This window comes from Rhinatrema bivittatum, chromosome 11 (assembly GCF_901001135.1).
Source record: "Rhinatrema bivittatum chromosome 11, aRhiBiv1.1, whole genome shotgun sequence".
Lineage (NCBI taxonomy): Eukaryota > Metazoa > Chordata > Amphibia > Gymnophiona > Rhinatrematidae > Rhinatrema > Rhinatrema bivittatum.
The window spans coordinates 96,055,782-96,082,301 of NC_042625.1; the positions used below are offsets into that span (position 1 = coordinate 96,055,782).

Here is a 26,520-nt window from a genome sequence, read left to right on the forward strand (position 1 = left end):
CTGAAGGAGGGAACGAGCACATGTCCCCTTTCAGCTGGGCATGCGTTTAGGCAACTTTCAAAAGCCCTTCCCCCAGAAAATCAGGCTTTGGCAAATTGTGTGTTCCTACGCTGGTAAGGCCCCTGTTCTTGAGTTTATTTATGAATATTTCAGATAAGGGGAGTAGCCCAAGAAGCTGAAGCTACACCTGGGGTGCCTGGTCCCCTTGCACCAAACATTGCAAAAGAAGGGTGAGAAGAGAATTCTTCAAACAAACAGAAGTTTATTAAGAGAAGGAGGTGGACATTATTCTTGTAGAGCTTCCAAACCAGTGCACGTCTTCCTGGCCTGTAATCTGTTACTGTGCTGGGCTCCCAGCAGTGACCGTGGCATCCTCTAGTCCAAACTAGTGCAACAGCGTTACAGAAGAGGCGCACGTCCCTCTGTATTCCAAACAGTACAAAATCCAAATGGATTAGATGCCTTTCAAAAAATATGAAACCCAATTCATTGAGATATAAATAACTTGCACTGGACATTTTAAAACCTTTGATTTAATTACACATAAATAATTATTTACATGGATTTGTAACAGTTCGGTCCTCTTCCCCGTCTATTGTGCAGTTTGTAGGGACAACGAGTCTTGAGTGCTGCCCGAGCTGCTTCTCAGCCTGGGTTCCAAACTGAAAGAATTTCAGAGTTTAGATGGCAACGATGAGTTCAACCCTGGCCTTCCACCAGAGCCTTTATTTGTCCTCTGCAGAGGGAAGGCAGTGAAGAGATCCAGCACTGAAGATCCGCCTCCAGGCGACTTCTAGAATAGATAAACACGATTCAGGAAGTGTAACTTGGACATTAGTGGCTGGGTTTTCTGTTTCCTTCCCTACCCCCATCTGCTTCTAATCTTGCCTTAAATAAAGAGGGATTTGAAGACTTGTTTGCTCATCTCTGTGCTCGACCTCGCTCTGGACGGGGCCTTTTACACACGGCTGCGCGTGATGCTCTTCCTTGGCCTTGCTCCAATTTAAGTCCTCTTCCAGTCTCAAAAAACAAGGCAGGGCCTTTTGTGCATTTTCATGATTGGTTGTTGTTTACGTTTGCCTCTCTCATGTTTTAAATATTTCCCTCCGAGGACCAGGCTTCTCGGACTTGGAGGGGGGTTATTTTCGATGCTTCACGTCCTTATCTGAGGTTTTAGAGTCTCCGGCTGCATGCCCGTTGCCTGTGCTGCTCAGGAACATTTTATCCAGGCCCTTCAGCGACTCCACCAGGTAGTTCTGGAAGGCTGTGAGTGCCGCACAGAGCGCTGGGCCTCCAAAGCCATGGGTGATCAGGCTAAAGTGGGTGAGGCAGCTCTGTACCCCAGGCTCCAGGATCAGTGAAGGACGACTGTTTCCCAGGGGGGAGCGATCATGGGCCAGCAGGTCTGCAAACTCTTTGCAAATTTGCCTAAGGAGGGAAGCAGAGGAGAGGAAAGCAAGTGAGAAGGCTGCAGTTGGTTACCCATTCAGGCTCCTCCCTGAAGATGCATTTTTGGTGCTAGCTCTTCCACAACACTCCTTTAGGTTGCTCTCCAGTGCTCTCCCACCCATCGCCTCTTACCTTATCTATCCCCTTCTCCTATTCTGTTCATTGGTAATGCACTATTAGTTGGCAGCACCCATCTGAGGGTATTGCATCCTGTCATTGCCACCCCCCTGAGATTGTATGGACGTGCATGGCAGCACGGTAGATGCTGTGTGTCTTAACCTGCTACACAAACACAGTCAGCTATTGTTCACGTCTGCTTTGTACAGGGCTCTGCATTCCCTGTACTGTATAATGCCCTCTTTATCATTCTTAGTACCGCAGAGTATAGAAAGAATAATTTTGGAGGTACATGACAATATACTCAAAGCTGTTCCATGAGCCCCTAAATATTGTTTGTTGTGATGCATTTGACCGTTCTCTAGTCAGTGAGGCAGTAAGTAGAGCGAATGCTATGTTCAACGGTCAAACGGTTGCTGTTAGCATGTAGTGCTCACTTGGGTCCCAGAAGATGGAAGATATCTAAAAAGGATTTTTGGTGTTATAAGCTTTAAAGCTAAGCAAACACTGCATAGAGCAAGCTGTAAAGAAAAGAATGCAGGCATTTGGATTGCGTTCTAGGAGAATTCTGAGACGACGCGCAGAAAATGGGATTTCCGTTAGCTAATCTGGTACTGCAGGACATGGTAGAGGATCACAGGGCGCAGTCTGGGGCAATGACAAATAAAGGGTCAAAATATGAAAGCATATGGGGGAAAGAGAAAAGCCAGGTCCGGACAGAGCTGGCGTGCCAGAGCTGCTGCCACCTTTCTGCCGCTGGCACCTGCTCACATTCTAGGCAAAACTAACCTGGAGTCTTTCCTACAGCGTCTGTCTGTGGCATGCCAGCCCCTCCCACTCACTTGGTAGCCAGTAGCATGTTTTTCCTAGCATGGAGCTCCGCGGGGTCAGAGTGCTGGCGGCACAGATATTCCGCCGCTGCCTTTGCAGGGAATTCCGTCTCACACACGTAACCAAAGTCCCGGGCGAGATGGATGGCTTCCCCTGGAGAGGAGACAGAAGCAAGAGTGGAAGCCCCCTGAGGAATGCCACCCAGCCATATTCCAACATAGGAGCCACACACACGGTTCTCCCGGGCAGTCACCACCACGGCACTAATTCTCTTGCACGTCAGCCCGCAGAGAATTTCTTGTAGTTAACAGTAAGTCAGCTGCTGAAAGGACTGTCAAATTCTGCGAGAAAAAATATCTATCAATATTATCCTCACTTCACCGCAATCTAAAAAGGAACAAATAGTTGCATTCAAATGAAATTTACAGTTTGACTGTGCAGAAAATTAAACCATGTCGGCATGAAGCCCTTAGACAAGCAACGGTTTCTGATTCGTTCTACGAAAAAAATGAAACACTGCCAGCACAGAGGGAGATGGGACAATGTTTCTGTAACATCAGCTCCTGCAAAACTAATAAAACTTAATTGCTAAATAATAAGTGCCGCGGTATCTGGTATGATGTAGTAGGCTGGTAGCTCAGCTTTGCTTTTCTCCCCCCCCCGTCACTGGCTGAGGACAAGATATTAAGGAATCAAGTTTATACCCAGGCACATCAGTGCAACCAGAAGGAGAAAGAATGACTTATTTAAAATCCAAGGGGGTCATTTATCAAATCTATTCTCTAATGAGGAGACGGGGGAGGGGAAGGTTTCTTGTCCCCCACATTGAAGTGGTAAACTGAAGTGCCTAAGGGCCTTGCAGCCAGCATCCATCATGGCACAGCAGTGCCCACCTATTGATGAATCGATCAGTCCGCAGGCACCCCCTGGAAATAATCTGAGCTGATAGGAATTGATTGCCCTGTATACCCCCTCCCCACTGCAGACAGACACAACTCATTTGGTTTTCACCCGCTCCTGGTCCATATTAAATCATCCATCCTAATGGCATTAGCCTAGCTCTGAGAATCACTGCACCCCCCCCAGCCCAGCGTGCCTGGGAAATCTGAGGCCAGGCACGACAGCATCGCCTTGTTTGGGACTGCCGGGATCCTTAGTGGTGCCCACAGAGAAAGCAGCCATGGCGTTTGCTTCCACCCAAGCCTGATGGGGAAGATCTGTTTTCTGTTTAGGGGGTGCTGAGTATGTTTGGAGCTGCAGTTGGCAAGAAGATGGGCACTGATGGTGAAAGTCAAACTTGGGCTGTATGAGCAGAGATTTTACACACTTCTGCCCACTGCACAATGCTTGACGTGTATGTTTATTGCCCCTGGCAATTTTCCCTGCTGCTTTGCGCTTTCATTTTTTTTTTTTTGCCTTGATTAATCGCCTTCCTTTCATGAGTAAGTCAAAGCAATGTACAAAAGAAAATAATAAAATACAGTTCAACAATCAAATTATTACAATAACAAAATAAAACAGTGATTTAGCAAAGTAAAAGCATAAAATAGATTAAAGGATAAGTTAAGAGAACAATCAACTAGGACAATAAAAAATTTGGTGTACCTAGATAATGTAAAAAAATATATATATATAGTTGCGATGGAGAAGGTACAGAGAAGGGTGACCAAAATGATGATAAAGGGGATGTAATGATTCCCCTATGAGGAAAGGCTAAAGAGGTTAGGGCTGTCAGCTTGGAGAAGAGACGGCTGAGGGGGGATATGATAGAGGTGTTTAAAATCATAAGAGGACTAGAACAGGTAAATGTGAATCAGTTATTTACTCTTTCAGATAATACAAGGACTAGGGGGCACTCCATGAAGTTGGCATGTAGCACATTTAAGACTAATTGGAGAAAATTCTTTTTTACTAAATGGACAGTTATGCTCTGGAATTCATTACCAGAGGATGTGGTTAAGGCAGTTAGTGTAGCTGGGTTCAAAAAAGGTTCCTGGAGGGAAGTCCATAAACTGCTATTAATCAAGTTGCATTAATCAAGGGAATAGCCATTGCTTATTACCAGTATTAGCAGCATGGGATCTATTTAATGTCTGGGTACTTGCCAGGTACTTGTAACCTGGATTAGCTACTGTTGGAAATAGGATACTGGGCTTGATGGACCCTTGTACATTCTTAAGAAAGTATTATTAATGGCAATTAGCTAACAAAGAAGAAAGCACTAGACATGTATAATGAATCTGGAATAGTAAAAAAGAGAGAAAGCTAATGGCTGCTACTGTGACAAAATACAAATAATTTAAGTAGGAACCTGCTATAGTGAAAATGATCAAAGTTTTTCAAAGCAGGCCATTCAAGGCCAACACTGCTGGGCAGACTGCATGGGCAATTTTGGTCTCTCTCTGCTGTCATTTAACGTGGTACTGAGTGCATTTTTCCCCCTTTCCAGTCCTCGCAGCACCAAAACTCCTCTTGGGCTCTGGTGTTCCTGTTGCCTGCTGACTACGGCTTCCTCCCTCAGGGGCTGCCCCAAACCCAGGAGTGGAAGAGCTGAGCCTGCAGCCAAGAGAGCACTAGCAGCGCGCTAGCAGCTGGCCCAGAGCTGTGCACCCTCAGACGAGGAGAAGGCGTTTCTCACCTACGCACGGACGTGCTGTCGTCGTTATTCCTGCTACCTGCCCCAGAAAAACCTGTGTTCCAGCAGAGAAAGGAGCAGGCGTGCCAGGCTCCTTCTGTGCAATGCCCATGAGTGAAGACACTGCGCTCACACACATGAACCGAAGCACCGGGCCTTCAGAGAATGAACTCACTTTCTCAGACTAACAGAATCAATGTGTCCCTGCTGTGTGGGAGCCTGGAGCACTGCCTGCCAAGACAGGAAAAGGCGATGTGAGCCATGAAGGAATGATTATACAGAAAGGATCCTAAGCCCCCACTTCAGGATTTGACAAACTAAATGCAGTACTGGGCAGTGCTTCAGTCTCCATCCGTGCTATGGGTATGGTTTGTGACGTCTTTTACTGGACCAACATTGCATTTATGCAAGGAGAAAATTGCGTGAGAGCTTTCCAGGCCACGCAGATCCCTTCCTTCAGACGAGGGTCAGCAGCTACAGCAGAGCTTCCAGAATGCCCTACACGAACCATTTCCAGGAAAATCAGATGGCAGTGCCCTGGGGCAAGCAGGACATTCTCCCTCTCCCCCTCCGCGGTCTCCTCCCTGGGGGTGGAGAGACTGCTCTGTAACACACAGGGTCCAGCTCCCTTCCAGACTAAACCCTCCCCAGCCAGGCCCAGCAAGTGACATGTGCGCTTTCTTCTTTTCTTTTTGGCATGTAAATCAGCCTTCCAACCTCAAGCAACTAATGAAGCGGCTAATTTAATTTGCTGCCAACAATAGGGCTGAGTGTCTATTCAAAGTGCAGGCAGCTGCCACAGACACCCAGGGCACACACACTACAATGCTTTGTGGAGTGGGAATCCTTTTGTACGGGGATGTCCTACTTGTGAAGGGATCATCAGCTCCGGGATCCTGACCCAGGAGGAGGAGTTGTGTCACTTGCAGAAAGCAGGCCTTCAATAGAAGGGCAAACGTCACAGTCGTCCCAAAAACTGGACGGGAGGCACATCCAAAATAATATTAAATGGGACATAAGAGCAATCCAGGCTAACTTCTCACAAGCCCATTTTGTCTGGAGTTTCTTTGCTTGTGGAGCGGCACCGCTCGGCGCGCTGCCTCCTTCCACTCGGGGCTTCTCCTTCTCGGTCCAGGGGACCTAACACAGCGAAAGTAAATGCTAGCACCCCAAGTAAACCTCCGGGGAAAATCCCTCCTCCCCCCCACCAAGACTGCAGACTCCTGGCTGTTCCCCAGCCGCTCTGGCCAGCAGAGGGCTCCTGCTTTTCCCATTGCCAAATGCCCTTGAAATACCCCTACCTTCCACCAGGGAGGTCAGCAGGGTGACATTGAAGTAACCCCTACCTTCCACCAGGGAGGTCAGCAGGGTGACACTGAAATAACCCCTACCTTCCACCAGGGAGGTCAGCAGGGTGACACTGAAATACCCCTACCTTCCACCAGGGAGGTCAGCAGGGTGACATTGAAGTAACCCCTACCTTCCACCAGGGAGGTCAGCAGGGTGACACTGAAATACCCCTACCTTCCACCAGGGAGGTCAGCAGGGTGACATTGAAATACCCCTACCTTCCACCAGGGAGGTCAGCAGGGTGACATTGAAGTAACCCCTACCTTCCACCAGGGAGGTCAGCAGGGTGACATTGGCAGCCTTGCGTCTCCCTGCAGGTAGATTCAGCCCTATCTTCTCCAGCCTCTCTCTTAAACATCGTCCGCCATTCTTCGATTTTGCCCTGGAAAAGACAAAAAACAGTCTGGTTGCAAGTCAAGAAATGTATTGTTAAGTCAATAACAAAGGTATTGCCTTATTTTTTTGGTTCATTGCCCTTTATTTCCACCCTACAAAGAAGGAACCAGTTTGAATTCGTAGCTGACCTCTGTTTTTCCCTGGGAGAGGAGAATAATGGTGGCCACCCTCGGATACAGTGTACAACAGTGAATGAATGCGACAGCGCGTTATTGGAGGCCCTAACGTACAAGCGAGGAGCAGCAGCTGATAACCTGCCTGGAAGGAAACGTCTGCTACGGAGGCCGAGCCTCCGGGAGGTCCAAGAGCTGGGTCCTGCCTGGAGCCTCCGGGCTGCTAGGGGATGCCCCGAGGTCGGGAAAACCAGTCGAGACAGTGGCGGGGCAGAGCTGGCTGCTGAAAGGCAGCCTGACTCTGGATTTTATTTTCATGCAGACCAGAAATATCTGCCTGCAGTTCTGTTTCCAAGTACCAAACATTTAATAAGGAGGTCCGAGCCCCCTCAGTCTGCTTCAGGTCGGACTATTTCACTCACCTTTCCATACAAGGTGGCCCCTCGGGGCCCTCCAGGCCCTTGCTGCAGATTGTAACGCATTTCACAAAGTCACAACGTTTGCTCCGCTAAACTGGGACATACTTGGAAAGAAAATGCAGGTCATGGACTAGGGGTGACCGACTGCCCAGTTTTCAACCGGACAGCCCGGTTTCGCAGCCTGTTGTACAGTGTCCGGTTACAAGCAGGGGCGGCTCAAGGCAATCTGCTGCCCGAGGCGAGGGACGAGGTGGCTTCCCTTTGCCCCCGTCCCTCCCTCCTCCACGCCGCCGGCCTGGCCTCTGGCGGCGGAGGCCCACGGCAGCGACCCTCCTCTTTTCTGCCACCGCCGGCCCGGGTCAGCAGGGGCAGGCAGGGCGAGGTGGACGCCACAGTGGCGTTCTGAGAGGGGCAATTTTTTTGCAGCCTCAAAATTCTGCCGCCTGAAGCAGCCGCCTCATCCTGCCTCATTACAGAGCTGCCCCTGGTTACAAAGGTAACCGGACGCTGTAAAACCCGGTCAGGCAAGGCCAGGGGCCAGTGTGTGGTGACAGCCTGGCAGCGCGCCAATCACCCGCCTGTTTTCGGGGCTCGGTTTGACTCTCCTCCTCCTCTGCCTCTCCCACAGCTGTGCGGCACTTACTGCTGCTTAGCGCGGTTCTCCTGGGAGTCGCAGAGGAAGAGGAGAGTCAAATCGAGCCCCAAAGAGAGGCAGGCAGAATCTTCCTAGGAAAAGATCAACTCTCGATTTGAAAGGGGGATGGACAGACAGACGGCCGCCCCCTCCCCCAGGCCCCCTGCTCTATGGAAAAGTTGGAAACCCTAATAGTGGTTCTCAACCCAGTCAATTGGGATATCCTGAAAACCAGACTGGTTGAGTTTATCCACGATGAATCTGCAGAGAGAGATTTGCATGCACTGCCTCCTTTCTCTGCCATATTAATTGTGGATATCCTGAAAATCTGAGTGGCTGGGTTTGTACAAAGGACTGGGTTGAGAAGCAGGATATGGAGGGCATCACCTGTGCAGTGAGTGAGGTCCAGCTCCCCAGACCTGTCCTGGGGACCTCACAGCCAGTTGCATTTCCAGGGTAGCCATCATGAACGTGTATGAGATAAATGTGCATGTGCTTGGGCTCCAGTGCATATTCATTGTAGAGTCTCCAGGACAGGTTTGGAAGTCTTTTATTAAAGAGAGTCTACAACAAATGATTTGATAATATTACCATAAAGGCAGAAAGACTAGGTTCTGCAAGTTTCTCTTTTACTCGGAATATATTGACATCTCTAACGTTCTCATTGTTGAATACTTCCAGAGCCCCAGACTGAGGTTAGGCAGAAGCCTGCTCTGCAGTTCACACTTGCACATTCTGCGTCCTGGTAGGGAATGAAGTAATGTCTCCAGCCCCAGCCTCAAACGCCTTCCCGTGAGTTGTGCTTTGGGGCATCTCTGAAATTAAAGGAGATGTGTGCAGGATGTTCCCTGGGGAACTCGATACCTTCACCGGGCTCACGTGCATGATCTGCGATCTGCAAAGTCTTTCACTGCAATGTGACTGGGAAGTGAGCAGGTTTCTCCTTCATCCCAATCTTAATGATTACCCTATTCCCTGACCCCTACCAACCTGGAGTAAGGTGCACTCGGTTGTGCACATTTTTGTGTGAGCAGCTTTACTCTCAATGTAACAAGCAGCTCAGCACACAAAATCAGTGTCACAAACATTAGTAGATTCCAGGGATAAAGTACTATCTGTTGCAGGAGCAGAGTTAGGGAATAAGTTACCTCTAAAGTTATGCAAGCTGGAATGTACTAAGGCATTTAAAAGGTAGCTTAAAACTCGTTTGAGTTATTATTCTTTTACAAATTTTATATAGCAGTAATAACTGATGCTAGTGTTTATTTGTATGTACATTTTTTTTATTATTTATGTATGTACATTCTTGTATTTTGACAAATTTATTTTAATTTATATACTCTCTCTTTATTTACATTATTTTAATATTGTTGTTTAAATATTGAATTGTATTTATTGCAATTTTTAAATTAATTTCTATGTTTTATTGTGAGCCGCTCAGAATTTCAGACGATGCGACAGATAAATATTTAAAAATAAATAAATAAAATAGTAAAACTCCGCACACAAACTAGTGCCCCTTCATGCAAATCCCAGCTTAAACCAAAGCATTAGCTTCTGCTTCCCAATACAGAGAGGGGCAGAGGCTGAACCTGTGGGATTTTTGTACGCCTCTGTATGGGTCAGCGCGCATTAACATACCGTGAGCTCTTTTTGTGGGTGTGAGTAAGGAAAGCAAGTGCGGAAGCTCAGCGCACACTTCTTACTCGCATCTTATTCCACTGGGCGCTGAATACATAACATTCACCTGTGAGGGTCACATTCCCAGGGACAGCGCAGGAGAGCCTCAGGTTGTGCTAAAGGCGCAGATATTTTGGGTGGATTCTCAAGCGCAGGACTGGTTGGAGATGTTAGCAAAATGTTGCTGCCCTAGGGGCCATGCATGTGGCCTGCCCTTTAGCTTCTGGCGCCCTGCAGGTGCCCTGGTCCGTCACTCACCTGCGGAGAACGCCCCCAAGAAGTGAGGCGTTGAGACACTCGGGAGGCGACAGCCTCCTCTGCACTTCCCCCACTGTCACTTTGTATTTGGAGGTGGAGCTGAGAAGAGAGAGGCGGCCGGGGACCGAGCAGAACACCTCGTTGGGATTGGAAACCCCTCCGATCAGGCTCTCTTTGTTCATGGAGAGGGAGGATATGGCGCTGCCATTCTGTTTGGAGGGAATGGGCACTGAAATAAGAGAGAGAAGTGAAGTGAGTTCATCGCGGGGTTCAAACCAAAGCTGTTTCACCACAAATAAATTCAAAGCAGAGTTGCACACCCAAAGAATATCATTTGGAAAGAGGCAGCAGGAGGGCCTCCAGAGCCCCGATTATCCATTGCTTAAAGGGATCGAGCCTGGAAATAACTGACCTGCCCTCACAGGACCCTTTAGGAAACTGCAGAGCACTCACTTTTGTCCCCAAAACCAGAGAGAGACTCCAATCGGGACCTTCCTACAGCCCCCACATTCAATGTTGCTCTGGCAGTCACTTAGACTTTTAAGGATCAACCTCTGGACTCAATCCATCCAGCAGCTCGCTTTGTGCATCTGAAGTTCAGTTGTGTTCTCCCTCTTGGGGCTATGGGATGCAGGTGGCAGCGCCCCAGCCTCTGGTCAATGCTTGAGAGAGAAGCCAATTCCTGCCCATCTCCTGCTGGCAAGGGCACTAATAACATCCCCACACAGCACAAACATCTGGCAGAGCACCCAGCTCCCCCGGCTTCAGTGCTGGGTGCTTAGATTCCCCCAAATATCAACATCTCTCCCAGCTTTGTCTTATTCCTAAATCTCCTTTCTTTTTTGCTCTGCTATATTTTATTTCTTGTCTTGTTAAAGTAGTTGGGTAGAGATGAGGCTAAAAGGAGAGGAATGAAACGAAGGAAGGAGGAGTCCATCCGTCTGTCCATCTGTTAGGTTTCTTGAAGAGTCCCTTCAGGGAATGTCAACGTCAGGCATTCCTCATGTAAAGCTGGTCCTTGCCATGCTGAACACGCATCGCACTTTTATTTGCTAATGGGACTATCCGAAGGCTATCTCCAGGCCCTCTCAGTTGCTTTTAAAGCCTCTAGTGTATGCTTGCCACTCTTCACCTTCAATTCAAATTAAACTTCAAAAAGGAGATATTGCTTTTTCCCTAAGACTACCTTCCCTGCCTTAAAACTACTGGAAACTGTAAAAGAGCATGTTTGAACTAAAACATGTCAGCGTTGAGTGTAAGCCTTGTTCTAGTCCATTTTAAAGTTCTGTGATTTATCTGCTCAGCCTTTTGTTTTATTTAGGGAAGAGACAGTGTTCATATGAGTCTCAGGAACTGTGCAAATCCCACCAAAGAATTTTATTACCATGTATTTATTTATTTGATTTATTTTCCACTTTTCTGGCACTTCCAAGCGGATTACATAAAGCTAATAGTTAAATATGAATATTAGAAAAGGTGGCGTGAATGTGGCAGCAGACCTGCCAGCTCAGTCACTTTCTATCTATTGACTAGTCCTGCCTTATTGACATCAGCCCCGAGTCAGGCTGAGCGGCTCTGGTTTTGCCCCAGTGCATCTTTAGGTCTTCCAGAGCTGCAAACTGATCTGGTTTTTAGGATATCTTCAATGAATATGCATGAGACTGATCTGCATGCATGCACTGCCTCCATCATATGCAAATCCACTCATGCCTATTCATAGCTGTAGTGCTGATTGACAAGAAGCAGTGGGGACTGCAGATACCACAATGCATTGAGATGTAACCTCAAAAACCAGGAAGGGCCAATAGTCTCCCTGCAAATCCTCGGTAGCTTTGGCACGCCCAAGAAAATACTTATAACTGGGCAAAAACCCTTTGACGCAACCTAAGACCTAAATTTATATCAGGGGACCACCAAAACTGGAACAGAGTTCCAAGGCCTTTAAAAAATGCAACCCAATACCCATGTTTCTGTCAGCAAGCCTATTTTCTAGCCAGTTTGAATGGCCTCAGTTACTTCTCAGAGTCTTATCTCCCACTTTTCCTAGAAAAATTAGATGTACAGGTCCATAGACCAGGGGCAACCAACAGGTCTGGTTTTCAGGATATCCCCAATGAATATGCATGAGGTGGATTTGCATATAATGTAGGCTGTGCATGCAGATCAGTCTCCTGCATATGCATTGAAGATATCCTAAAAACCAGATGAGTTTGCAGCTCTGGAAGACCCAAGTTGGTCACCGCTGCCTTAGATGCACTGGGGCAAAACCAGAGCCTGCTCAGCCTGACTCGAGCACAAACAGCCAAGGCCTGACGCCCAGGGCAGCCTAATGAAAACTTTCCTCCTTGTTATTAGAAGAGCAGACCAAAGAAACAAGGATCTAACCTGGAATAAACCCAGCCTGGAGGGCAGAGAAGGCACAACAATGGTTCTAGCAAAAGTAGTTTGTTTAAAACAGCAAATTACTTAAAAAGAAAATCAACCCACCACCGACCAAGGAGACTCTTTCTCCTTGTTAAAATGACTGTAAAGTCGGTCCCTGCAGATGGCCTCGCTTTGTAAAAGAGGATTTGATTTTTTTTTTAAGTGGCCTATGACTTCCAGCTCTTGTCTGCTCCATTTAATAGTTAAAAATCTCTTTAATAGTCTGGTTAGTGCACCATAAAGTTTCACCATGACCGAGACTGAAGCTTTTGGAGCTGACATCAGGAAAGTTGCTTTTCCTATAAGCTGATGCTATCAGCTTCAGATTTACTTTCCACTCCATTTACTGCTTTACTGGACAACCACAGCAGAATGGGACTACTGGAAACATTGACGTTTTTCCAGCCAGAAGCTGCAGGAGAGAATTGGGTTTGCTGTGGCAGGGGCAGTGGGTGTCCTTTTCCTTGGCATCTGGTTCACAGCTGCTTGTATTTGCTCAAACCTGAGTTTTGGACTTCCGTCGCAATGCCTTCTGGGATTTGTAGTCCTGCTTCTTCCAAAGGAATTCAGTACTATAAGTACCAGAATGCACTAGGAGGAGGTCAAACCAGCAGGACTGAACCTCCCAAACATTGGATCACCTGGCAGCTGGTGAGAAGAGGAAAGGTTAAGATGCTTCTCTAGGCAGTGATAGGAGCGGAGGGAGTTTCCCAAGGAAAGCCTCAGTTTGATGAAAGAGACTAGCAACAAAATAGGGTCCAAGAGCCCAGCTGGTCCTGAAAACCAAAGAGAATGTGTGGGGGAGAGAGCTAGCAGGACAGTAGGAGCTGAGATACATAAATAGCAGGCTGTCTCCTTAACCTCCACGTCACCATCACTTTTGGGTAAAGAGCTCCGAGCCCAGGGATTTGCTCTGCAGTGAAGCAAGAGACTGAGAAAGGCAAAAATAGTTTGAGGCTTGGGGAGGGAGGGAATTTACTGTATCTCATCCCCAATTTATAAACTTCACAATAGCTGACTCTCGATGATGGAATTAAAAGGAAAACATGATGTTAACACATTACAGCCTTCATAATGCCAATGCATCTCACTCCTGCCCTGCATTACCCTCTGCTATTCCACTACTGATACCCCCATTTAGCTCTGCCAATGCACCTCACTCCTGCCCTGCATTCTGACTCTTCTGGCAATACATATCCAAGCATGCCAAACTGTGCAATATGCTTCTGATGTCAACAAATGCAGCCAGTAGTCAAAGCATCCAAGACAACAGTTCCAGGGGTGTGAGGCTAAACTGCATGGACCTTTGGCCCGATTTGTCACTATAATGTCCCTCTCATGTCCAGTCATGCTTTCCTGTCCAGTTTGAAGCCTTCAGCCATTCCACAGTGTCATGTTGCATTGTTTATTGATGCTCTTAAGAGACAGTCAGAGTTATTAGTAGGGAAGATAGACATGAAGCTGTACTTATCCTGTCTCTACAGTGGTGCCAAAACTGAGCAGTGCTTTGGGCAGCTCTGATCAGAACTTGCAGCATATCAAGTGGAGCAGGATCCGGGTAATCTACCCACTTATCTTCTCTCTCTAGCTCTTCCTATCTTTCCTTCCTCTTCCCGGTTCCTCTGAAACCCCTGTTAGATGTAACTTTTATTTTTCCGGTCCTTCACTTAAGTTGTTACCCCTGTTGAATGTAAACCGATGTGATATTCATTTGAATGTCGGTATATAAAAGTTATAAATAAATCTACCTTGCTGGTTTTCTTGATCCCAAATGCTTGACGGGTCATTAGAGGATAGATAGGAATTACACAGGGTTAACCAAAGCAGGCACCCCTAGTGTATCTAATCTGTTTCTATTAAAGTTCAGTAGATGCAAGAGAATGTGATGTCTGCCTGTGGGGTACAATCAGAGGCCTGTGCCACACAAATATGCAAATTAGCTTAGTGTGATTTGTGGGTCAGGCTTTATTCATTTAGGAGGCACCAACTCTTGTTTCATTTTTGGCAAAGAGTATATAGTATCTTTACGTCTGAGCTGGCGAAGGTCCCAGTGTCATCCCTATACAAGACATGAAGCAAACCTCCCCAGGCATTTCCAGCCTTCCTGTGGCGATGATTCACACGGGGCAGGGAATAAGGACCATCCCCAGGTGTTTCTAGCCCTCCTATCTCGCTGTATTACACGGTGCAGGGAATAAAGACTATTCTTAGCCATGTTTGCACCTTCTATTTTTCTGTCAAAATATTGCAACACTGTTGGACCTCTAAAATAATTACAAAGTTAAAATGAAGATGTGTGTTGTAGAGACTGTTTAGCATTAATGAGCTCATAATTCCATTTAATAAATCAGTGCAAAGCAGGGGCTCCGATGTTTACTGATGTTAAGTATTTCTTTAATTATGCTGCTAGCCACCTTGAGCATGTCTGGAAAGGCAGGTTCCCACACCCTACTGCAGAGCTGCCTGTTCTCTGGGTCTCAAACACTGCTGACTCCGCTGTGCTATCACAAGGAAGGTCCTCAGGGCCAGTGCAAGGGTGTTAAGCACCCTTGGAGAACCTTACAGCCTCGTGCCCCCCCCATCACACCCTTCTCATACACAGAATTAAAAAGTTATGCATCTATAATAACAGATTTTACATGAAAATGGACAAAGTACAGTCTTCTAATGTAAAAATGTTACTTAAAACATGTATTTTATATTCACATGAACTGCTATGGTGCCAACCAGAAAACCCTGCAAAAAATACACTCAGAACCCATATGCTATTGAGCCTGTTGTAACACATGGTGGGTGTGGGCTTGGCCCTCAGAAAGCCATGGGTAAACTGAATTACAATCAATATCGTAAACTTCCCATATCAATACAGCACTAAATGCCAGAATTCAAAGAGTAAAAACCCTATCTATGAAAAAGCAACACTGCAATTATTTTACCAAGCCTGACTGCTACAGATCCTTACAAGAAACTGCGCATGCAGAATATAGATAGACCCTCACCATAAGCAGAGTAAAGAGAGCATAAAGAAAGCATAAAGCATAAATAGAAATCTGTAGACAAACTGAACTGGAACCCACAACAAGTCAGATTCTGTATGCAGTGCAACAATGGAAAAACAAACATCAGCATTCCTCATAAAACAAACAAAATCAGGAAATATAAATCAGACAAAATAGTAAAGCCATACTAATGAAAAGAATTAAAATTTCAAAAAAAGCTGATGAGTAGAACATCTAGTAATTACAAACCCAGAACAATTTTCCAAATACCAATAACATATTTCAAAACATAAGACATCAAATATTACTTGATAATTAAAATTAATAAGGATAGAAAAACTCCCCCGCTCTCCATACCTGGGAATTTTTGATTTCCAGTTACCCTGAGATGGTCATGGATTAGTGTAGGGGTGGGGATTGTTTTTGTGTACAAATTTTCTCTAACTCTCACAGGCTCTCACACACACACACACACACACATACATACATGCATACGCAGGCTCGCTCACACTCACTCACACTGGCTCTCAATTACGTCACCATGTCTGAGTACTGACAGTATAGTGAACAGGTTAAGCAAGCAGCTGAATATCTGAAAGCCCAACTGCAGCTCCCCATCACTTCAATCCCTGGCCCGGCCCAAGCTCAAATGAATAGTCATCCCAGTCCAAGCCACAGAGCATGGATCATGGACAGAACGGGATCCTGGAGTCAAACATTGAACATACAAAAAAAAACAATAGCCCTGGTCCTCTATTTCAAAGCAGTGCTGAGCACAGTTTTACATTTGTAGGAGCAGCACCATGGCAGCTGAATACACCATCTGTATGCTGAAGCTTAACTTGGTCCACTTTTATATAGTTTTATGTTTTTCAATCACAAAAGGAAACATTAGTAGAGACGACTCCAGTTTAGAGCATATATGAGGGAGCAGAATAATCGTTCAGATGAAATACTGCAAAACTGGCCATACTTAGCTTTCATATATCAGAATTAAAGGCCACCCCACATGGATCCATGTTTCAGAGTAAGTCTGCTTCAGGAGGATTTAAATCCTTTAGAAAACTCACTCGTGGTCAGTCAATTCGTATAGCATTTCAAGTCTCTAAAGTGAGCTTCCTAAAGGATTTAAATCCTCCTGAAGCAGACTTACTCTGAAACATGGATCCATGTGGGGTGGCCTTTAATTCTGATATATGAAAGCTAAGTATGGCCAGTTTTGCAGTATTTCATCTGAACGATTATTCTGCTCCCTCATATATGCTCTAAACTGGAGTCGTCTCTACTAATGTTTCCTTTTGTGATTGAAAAACATAAAACTATATAAAAGTGGACCAAGTTAAGCTTCAGCATACAGATGGTGTATTCAGCTGCCATGGTGCTGCTCCTACAAATGTAAAACTGTGCTCAGCACTGCTTTGAAATAGAGGACCAGGGCTATTGGGTTTTCTATGCTCATGGTTTATTTTTTATTCTGGATTTAAGCAATTTGAGAGCTGCTTTTGGTGATTTGCCAATCAAACATTAACAGAAGACATTCATTCAACTCTGGGTCGGGAGGGCTGCAAAGAGGTCTGGCTTTGCCTGCATACATTGAGTCCAAGAACCGGATTCATTGTTATAATTTTGGTTATCCCAAAGATCTGTTTCTGGCCCTCTGGACTGGAGCTGAAGACTGCAGTCTAGACTCCAATAGGACAGCATGGAAAGCAGAATGCATTAGACACGCCCTTGCACACCCTGGGAGCTTGCACGACCTTCCTCTCAGAATTCCTTCTTTGTCGTCCAAAAAGAGCAAACAATCTCCTCATGTCCTGTACAGAGTGCACACCACAGGGACAACAAAGCTTCATCCTTCTTTGCTGATGGAATTTTTCCAATAATATTGTCTACTTGATGCAATCAAATAGCACAAAGCAGGAAGTGACATCACATCATTTATAAGAATAAGGAGGAGGAGCTTGGCTTTCTGTACAAGCGCTGTCATGATTCCAACCCTTGATAACCAGAGGAATTTTGAACTACATATAATTAAACAAGAAGCCCAGAAGGAAGGAGAAACTAGATTAAGGCTGATTAGGGGAGTGAGGTCCATTTCATTTTAGTACTGATTCTTTTAAATGAGAAGTTATTTCTCAATACCTAGGAAATGGATTCTATCAAAACTAGGACTTGCACCGGTTGTCTCAGGTCATTTTATATTTCACTACAAACCCTAAATCACTAGAGGAGACAGATGGAAGGAGAAGGCTGTGTGGCACGGAGATAGAGAACTAGTCCCAATTGAATTGGGTGCCACAGACCTGATTAAAAAGAACCTCTGTGTGCATCTTGATATGCTGCCTACAATATTACTCCTATGATCCCCAGGAGAAGGCTCTCTTTGGTACAATGCAAATACTGAGGTAAGCATTAGCAATTAAATTTGAGAGATTGAGGATTGTACCCAACATACCCTGGCAAAGGAGTGAGATTCATCCCTGTCAGGGTATGTGCAAAACAAGCCCCTTTGGAGACATTACCCTGTAAGAGAGTTTCTGCTACACACATACGCTGCACTATGATAGCACTAGAGGAATCAATGCAGAGAAATGGCTGTGATTGTACTGGAGAGAGTTTGTTACATGCACACACACACTCACTGGACTGTGATAGCACTGGAAGAATCAGCTGGAAGGAGCCTGCAGTGACTGTAGGGGCCAGGAGAAAGATTGTTGCATCACACACAGCATGGATCAATCAATTACTGTTCTGTGTGACACCGCAACAAATGTGGCTGCTTTCAGGGGCTCCAAAGGGAGCACCTGATACACAGAGCTTGTCACTGCTTGCCCTAAGAAACGTTACACAGGCAATGCTGACTGCAAGTTTCTAAGTATTTCAACCGGAGGTGTAGCCACAGCTGGTGCTTAGGGGCCCGGGCTCCCTCTCTTTTGGCTCCGGTCCCCTCCCCTGTCAATGGGTGCAGGCGTTGGAGGGTCTGGGGGCCCTGGAATCACTGCCCGTCCATGAGCTCCTGCAGCTCTAGGGAAGTTGTGACCGCTGCCCTTGGGCTAGACCTACAAGACTTTGTTCATGTTCGGCGGTTAATGATCCGCCTTCCTTTCAGCCACAGGAGGAGCCACTTTTCAGAAGAATTGGGGTGCTAAAGGGCACTAGAGATGACCCATGGCATGCACAGAGCGGGCACCAATGCGGAGCCCCTTCAGAGCTCAGCAATGCCATTCTGTCCAATTCCCTTCTTTGCTGTATTTGCATACGGTTGTGACTGCTAATAATCAATAATCAATTGTGACTGCTAATAATCAATAGCAGGACAGCTTGCAGAATGCTCAGCGCTATCACAAGGTGCTCTGGACTCGGAGGTTACAACTTAACTGACCCAGTTCCCTGCTAGAAAGAGAAAGAAACAGGGATTTTAAGTACCAGAGCCATGAAAAGTGTGAGTCAGGGGTGACGAAGAGTTGAAAAGTTATTAAAGAGTAGACAGACAGGCAGACAGGCAGGATAAGCTCCCCCAGCCCTCTAGAGCAAGAGCGGTCTCTGCAGCAGAGAGGTCAGATTGCCCTGGAGTCTGCAGTGCCCTGAGTGAAGGAGACACTGCCTGGTGATCGGCTGCCCCCACCCTCAATAACAACTTCTCCCCGTTTATAAAGTCCTGGAAAGTAGAATCCAGCAGGGTTTGCAGTCTGAGAAAACCATTTCAGGCTGCCTTGGATTGGACGTCTAACCCTGAATGTGGCCGTCTAATACGATTTTCCTTCCTGGAGGAGGAGATGATCCCCCCCCCCCCCATTAACAGGGAGTAAACCCTCCTTACCCCCAGGGCTGGCGCAGGTCCCTCAGCTCAACCTCCTCCGCTCTCCTTCTTCTGTAATTGATTTATTTCTTTTGTGCAAAGGGGAATAGGCAGCTCTCCGACTGCAGGAGGATGGGGACAGAGCCGCCCAGGGACTGCCGAGCCTGCGCTCCTAAAAGCCACGGAGCCCAAACTTGGGCCCCTCTTTAGAAGCAGGGGGTGATAGGGATTGTGAGGACGGCAGGCTCTGCGTGTGAGTGTGAGTGTGAGTGGGGGGGGGGGGGGGGCTCGCCGCATCCTTATGTAGGTATTTAGGGGCAGAAACCACAGACTGACCCTTCTGCTTTTACCCCACGTTTTCCGTGGAAAATCAAAGCTTCAGCTTCAACCAGAACCGGGCCAGCCTGTGCTGGAAAAAAAGGCTAATGCGAGTTCTTGTGAATGCCTGAGTCTATCCGGGGGATTGTGAGCAGGAGGGGGGATCCTGCAGGAGGTCCTGGGGTCGGGCTCGGTCCCCAGCTCATTGCCAGGGTCAGCGCCCACGGGGCACAGACCCAGGGCGCTTTGTGTTTCTACGATAATAATTAACTATAAGCAATCAATCAATCAATCAATCAATCGCCAAAGCTATCCCAGCCTCCCAACGTTTCCTGCGTCCCCGTGCAGGGGGAGCGAGCGCAGGCTCCTCACTCACCACTGAGCAGCTTTACCCTGCCTGCGCTGTCACTGCGCATTCAACAACATTTAGCCTTCCCTTTTGGGTTTCTTGCTACTAATTTGGCTTTTTAGCCACCTCTTCACCTAATGCTGAAGGCGACTCTCAGTGTGTGTGTTCTGAATGCGACTGCATTTTTTTTTCAATGCTTGTTATAAAATATTTTTTTTTAACTTATTAAACAAGCGAAACAATCAGTATCAGAACTGAAGAAAGAACGGGGCAAGCCCCGAGAAAAGGCCACGTAAACTTGGCGGCCCTGACCCGGCCTGGAGCGCCCTTTCCCAAAGCCTCACTCCAGGGCTTTCGGAGTCCGTGCGGGTGCGGGTGCAGTTCGGGTCCTGATTGTTTTTCTCGCAGAGGCTGCCAGTCAAACTGTATTTACAGAGCAAATAAGTGCGTGCAATTAAAACCTCTCAGCCAGGAGAGACGAGTGAGAAGCTGATGCAACAAGTCCGAAGGGATCCGACGGCCCCTTAATTACTGCTGCCGAGAGTAGCAATTACCCCATGGAAACGGCGAGGGAGGGCACTGGGCGACAAACTAACGGGCCGTGGCAAGTGGACGCAGCCAGTCCCCCCCCACACCCCCAGATCAGGGCTGGAGAAAGGAGGCGCCGGAAGCCGCTGCTGCTGCTGGGGCTGGACAAGTCACCCCGGTGGCCTGGGCTAACCTGGGACGGAGCTCCGAGGGCTGGGGGGCAGCTGGAGAACCAGAAACAAAAAAAGCAAAGCCTTTCTGGCTAAGAGGTCTGCGTTAGTAGCAGAAAGCGAGGAGTTACACAAGCTAAGCGAGCGCCGGCAGCCCGGGCCAGCAGAGGAGCAGTCATACCTACATTTATGGGAGAGATATCGTCCAAGAAGCCATAAATCTAGGAAAGAAAAAACAAGCAGGGCTATAAGTGGAGCCAGAGTCCTTCTACCATCAAACACTTTCCCCCGTCTGGGGGTGCAGGGAAAAACAATTCACATCGCATAACAACAGGGTCTCGAGTTCCCCCGGCCAGCGCCCCGAGGAGCCCCCAGAATGTGCTCAGCCCAGCGCCCGCGCAGTTGCTTATTTCGTTGTTGCTTTTCCCGTGGAAGTCACTTTCCCCCTTTGCCTTGCTGCACGCGCACGGGACAGAGCCAGAAAGTGCCCGTTCATTTGAGGGGGCCCCGCACTGCGCTTCCAGTCTGATTTTAATCTTCGCCTGGGAGCGGCTGGGAACCCCGCACATTGCAGGCTGCATGCAAACGTCCAGGAGGTTTAAATATTTCATACGCGTGATCGGGCTGCGCCATAAATCTGTCTTGTTACAAATGCTCTCAATAACCGGGCGCTGAAAGCTTTATTAGAATAATATTTTACAGAGCTGAGTTATCCTAACCAGAGGGCTTTAAGGCTCGGCGTGTTGAACAGGTATTAAAAAGCCAAAACCAAAACTAAAGCGGATATTATGGAAAAGCTTTTCTCTTCTATCAGGGGACAGACTCGCTCTCCTCCCGCTTTCTGTCTTCGTGACACCGCTCAGTTTGCAGCTATTTTTTGTGCTTAAAACAATTCATAAAACGATGGCTTTCGGTGGCAGTAGCAGTTGCAAAGGTTATATAATTTTTTTTCTCTCAAATTCAAAAGAACACAGAAAAAAAAAATCCCGCCTAGGAAGCAAGCAAGATTTATATTTTAGCAGCCTATTAAAAATGAAGAGAGAGAAATATTTATCATCCTCTGTATATTAAAGGGGGAAACAGACAGAAGCCTACACAAAGACTAGACAGACAGATTTTATGTCTTACTTGTAACTAAATTGGTTTAATGGTTTGAATTGTAGAGCGAAAAATACATTTATCTACATTTGAAATAAATTGTTAAAAAATACTCAGTTCTTTGCGGTGGCTTTGAAGCGAGCGGAATTTAAAAATATTTTTTTTTCTAGCAGAATGTAAACCATTTTAGCCTTTTCTCCAAATGCTCCTGGCTGAGGAGTTAGGCGCCAGGGACTGGGATTTGGGCCACAGGCTGGTGACCTGGTCCCGTGAAAACGAACTTCAGAGCAGAAGTGCACGAAGTGACTTCGCTTCCAGGCGAAGGATCGGCAGGACTTGGGCTGCTTAAAAGCCGCGGGGAATAAAACTGGTGCTCAGAGAAGAAACCTGCATTGGAAGCCATCTGCTAAAAGTCTAAAATTCCCAGCTGAAATTGGCTATTTCATTCTTACATATTTATTTTTTTTACAGTGAGATAAACTACTTTAGCAGTTGTGAAATACGAATTATAAGGGGCATGGATGGTTCCCAGCACCGGCAATGCTATTCGCCTCACTTGTATTGGGGGGGTGTGTGTCTGTGTCCTCCCCGCTAAAAATCAGGAAAAATATTACACTATTTTATATCTCCAGGGAAGAGTCTGCAAAGAGATAGAAAGTCCTGCCCTTGGTAAATTAACCCCTCTGTTACACGACGAACCAAAAAAAAAGTGTGACAATTAATTTAGCTGGAAGCAGAGCTGCCGCTCGCCCCCGCTGCAGCTGCCTAATAACCCGGGCTGTTCTCTTCTTGCACTGGGAACCGCTGGGCTCGGTCCCCAGGAGCCCTGCTGCACCCTGGCGCCTGCGAGAAAGCTGTGGAAATAGGATCCTAAGGGTTTAAAATGCACCCAGAGCTGCAGGGAGCGGCGCTTGCTGGGCAGACTGCAGGAACCTCTGCTATGTCACCAGGTTGTAAATGCAAGCGCAGGCTGAGGCCCCGAAGTCTTTCTAAAGGCGGGGATTTGCCCCCGGCCCAGGGTCTGCCTGGGATGGGCAGGTTGCAGGCAGGGCTGGATGTGCCGGGCAGTAAAGTGAGATTAAAGCCCATCCTCCGATCGGCTCCATTATTAACGCTATTTGTCACCCATCACTGCCCCCCAGGACACTGCAGGTGCCTGTGTGGGTGGGTGGGTGAGCGGAGCGCATCGCACGTCTCTAGCGGTCCTTGGCCCTTGCGCGTTACAGATTTGGCTAATTGATGCCCTAATTGTCTTCTTGTGCACTTTCCAGTCCAGCCTCAAAGCGTCTTATTTAAGCCGAAGTAGCACAATGAGTGCACCTCCCCCCCCCCCCCCCCCCCCCCCTATGTTGGGTTTCTGCCTCTCCTGGCTTATTGCCCCGGAATGCCCTTTGCACAGGTCCTTATTGCCCCGGAATGCCCTTTGCACAGGTCCTTATTGCCCCGGAATGCCCTTTGCACGGGTCCTGGACGTGCAGCGCTCGGGTTCTTTAGACGGAGGCACGGATTGTATTTGTTGCTCTCCCTCCTCTGCTCCACACACAGACCCACAACACAAAGCATTGGGCAGGGGCAGGGGCAGGAGCTGGAGTAGCCCCCCCCCCCCCCCCCCCCCGGAGCAGAAAAGGGTAAGTTAGGAGCTGCCGGTGGCCACCGCACGGAGCTCCGGCGCCTTGGATGCAAACTTGGCTTTTCTTCCTGCCAAGCAGTCCCGGTCGCTTGAACACTGCAGGGCTTTCCTCTCTCCCTGCAGGGCCCCGCCGCCGCCGTGCCCCCCCCCCCCCCTTCCTCCGGGAATTAGTTTTAGTAGGAAACGTCGCAGGGGTCCCGGTGAGAGACCCTCTGGGCCAGCTCGGATGGGCAAAGTGTCCGGACATTTCTCTCCGCCCCCTCGGGTTCTCCCTCCCTCCCTCAGCCCTCTTCGTGCTCGGCTTCTTTTACCTTTCTTGATCACAGACTGGTCCAGCAGAGTCATCCCGGAGCCGTCATCCGCAGCCTGAAAGCACAGAGGGCGAGATTAAAGTGCGCGCCCCGCCAGCTGCAAATTTCACAATGCGTGGCCCCTGCGCGTCCCCTAAATGTGAGCCCGTGGGCTGTGCTGTGCGGGAGTCCGCAGAAAGCTGCGCTTCTCCCTCCCAGAAATGAGCCTTTCACAGCCTTAAATGTGCACGCGCAACTCACAGCCCGAGCACCGCAAGCGGCCTTAAGCAACTTGCAATCGTTTTGCTCTTTAACCATTTTTATTTCTTACAATAATATTAAAAAAAGTTGCTCCGTCAAAGCAATTCTTTTACTATTAAAAAAAATAAAGTTTGCGTTTTCTGCAAAGTCCAAACGAGAAATGCGACTCATTTCCAATAAATCTTTGGGGTTGTTGTGTTTTGTTTTTTTTTGCAAATATCTTTCCCTAAAATCCTGCCAAATATTTTAATGAATAATCTTGGATGCAGGAAGTTTGTTTGCAGAGTTGGCCTTTTTTTGTAGCTTGTTTCAAAATCATTTCAGGGGTCCTAGGCTAAGCAGCTTTCTCACTCCTTGCCTTTGGGAGCCCCAAAAGTTGCAGTCATGCAGGGCTGCAGTGCCCGCGCACTCTGCCCCTTCAGCCCAGACTGCGCATCGCCGGGAGGCTGTGCCCGCGCTCACGTCCCACCTACCTGCAGGTCCTCCACGCTGTGGTGCGCCAGTCCGTGCAGCCCCAGGGGCACCTCGCCCAGGCCGTGCCCGCCGTCCCCCAGGCCGTGCAGCAGGCGGGGCGCCCCGGCATAGTCCCTGCGCGGATCCAGGCTGAGCGCCCGGTGGGAGTGGGCCAGCAGCCCCGCCGCCGCCGCCTCCTCCTGCCGGGCCCGCTGCGGGGGCCAGGCCGGCTGCTGGTGCTGGTGCATGGAGCTCAGGCTGCCGTAGGGGTCGCCCAGGTGCGGGTAGCCGGGGTCCTGGCTCTGCGAGTAGGGCAGGGGAGGCTGCGGGTACGGAGGGGGGAAGTAGGGCGGCTGGAAGTCGGAGGCCGGGGTGTGGCAGAGAGGGGGCGCCGCGGAGTAGGCGCTCTGATTCAGGGAGGAGAGCTGGGCCAGCCGCCCTCCGCCGGACGTCCCGTTCAGTCCCTCGGCGCGCTCCTAGAACCGGGAAGAAGCAGAGAGCGGTGCCAAGTTAGGGGCGGACTGCGCGCGCATCGGCCCCGCTGCGCTCCCACTCGCAGCCCCTCCGCTCTGCCAACTTACCATGGCCGAGTAAGTGTGGACCAACATCTGGGCCGTGCGCGGGGGGCCCCGCGGAAGGGGCCCGAGTGTCACCCAAGGCAATCCCTACAGTCTCCGCGCCATGGCAGGGCTGCGTCCTCCCGGCTGCCAGTCCTCGGCCCTCTGAGCCCAAAGCGCTGCCATGCGCTCCACTTATAGCGCCGGGAGCGCGCGGCGGGCGCCGGGAGCGCGCCTTAAAGGAGCAGCCGGCTCGGAGACTCTGTGCGAAGGGAGCTTTGCGTCGGCTTCGTTTCGTTGCCTTCGTCTTGACGTCGCCTAAGAAATGCAAGCAGACCCCGAATCCGAGAGTCCGGCTCCGGCCCCGGCAGGGGCGTTTGAAACGCTCCCACTCCGGTGACCAGCTGCCCGGCCCAGCCCTGCACCCAACCAGCCGAAAACCTTTACAACTCATTCTGGAAAGGCAAAATGTGCAGGAAAATCTCCAGGTCTGCAAAGCAAAAGTGAGAAGTCTTCCGAGGGACAGCAAAAAATGACAGGCACCTTATAGACTAAGCAATTTATTGAGGGATGAGCTTTCCACCACGGAGTCCACTTGCATCTGACGAAATGGACTGTGTCCTGGAAAGCTGACGCCTCAATAAATTAGTGAGTCTATAGGGTGCTCCCCGACTCCTGTCATCAAACCGAGAGTGATGCTATGTCAATGCAGAGAAATGAATGAGAGACAGCTGGATATAGAGATCTATGGATCAAGTTATAGTACCAGACGTCTATTGATCAAATTATAGTTATCAGAGGTCTATAGTTCAAATTATAATACAAGAGGTCTATGGATCAAATTATAATTATCAGAGGTCTATAATTCAAATTATAATACAAGAGGTCTATGGATCGAGTTATAGTATTAGATGTCTATAGATCAAATTATAGTACAAGAGGTCTATGGATCAAATTATAATTATCAGAGGTCTATAATTCAAATTATAGTATCAGAGGTCTATAGATCAAATTATAGTACAAGAGGTCTATGGATCAAGTTATAGTATTAGATGTCTATAGATCAAATTATAGTACAAGAGGTCTATGGATCAAGTTATAGTATTATATGTCTATATTTCAAATTATAGTATTAGAGGTCTATAGTTCAAATTATAGTACAAGAGGTCTATGGATCAAGTTATAGTATTAGATGTCTATAGATCAAATTATAGTTATCAGAGGTCTATAGTTCAAATTATAATACAAGAGGTCTATGGATCGAGTTATAGTATTAGATGTCTACAGATCAAATTATAGTACAAGAGGTCTATGGATCAAGTTATAGTATTAGATGTCTACAGATCAAATTATAGTACAAGAGGTCTATGGATCAAGTTATAGTATTATATGTCTATATTTCAAATTATAGTATCAGAGGTCTATAGATCAAATTATAGTACAAGAGATCTATGGATCAAGTTATAGCATTAGATGTCTATAGATCAAATTATAGTATCAGAGGTCTATAGATCAAATTATAGTACAAGAGATCTATGGATCAAGTTATAGTATTATATGTCTATATTTCAAATTATAGTATCAGAGGTCTATAGATCAAATTATAGTTATTAGAGGTCTATAGATCAAATTATAGTACAAGAGGTCTATGGATCAAGTTATAGTATTAGATGTCTATAGATCAAATTATAGTATCAGACGTCTATAGTTCAAATTATAGTACAAGAGGTCTATGGATCAAGTTATAGTATTATATTTCTAT

At 47.6% G+C, this 26,520-nt stretch overlaps 1 protein-coding gene across 3 annotated transcripts; it reads right to left on the bottom strand.

Annotated features, from left to right (window-relative positions):
- Positions 1-242: 242 nt before the first annotated feature.
- TFAP2E (transcription factor AP-2 epsilon) lies at positions 243-24,913 on the bottom strand. Of its 3 annotated transcripts, none has more exons than XM_029571439.1 (8): positions 24,783-24,913; positions 24,222-24,677; positions 23,509-23,563; positions 20,655-20,690; positions 9,883-10,111; positions 6,646-6,764; positions 2,409-2,550; positions 243-1,428 (listed from the first exon to the last, which is right to left on the bottom strand). In XM_029571439.1, the coding sequence occupies exons 1-8, from the start codon at positions 24,807-24,809 to the stop codon at positions 1,140-1,142; spliced, it is 1,353 nt and encodes a 450-aa protein (XP_029427299.1). In that variant the 5' UTR covers positions 24,810-24,913; the 3' UTR covers positions 243-1,139. The 3 variants fall into 3 exon arrangements, with proteins under 3 accessions (XP_029427299.1, XP_029427300.1, XP_029427301.1); XM_029571441.1 differs by having other exon boundaries at positions 1,342-1,428; positions 2,356-2,550; XM_029571440.1 differs by lacking the exon at positions 20,655-20,690.
- Positions 24,914-26,520: the final 1,607 nt, after the last annotated feature.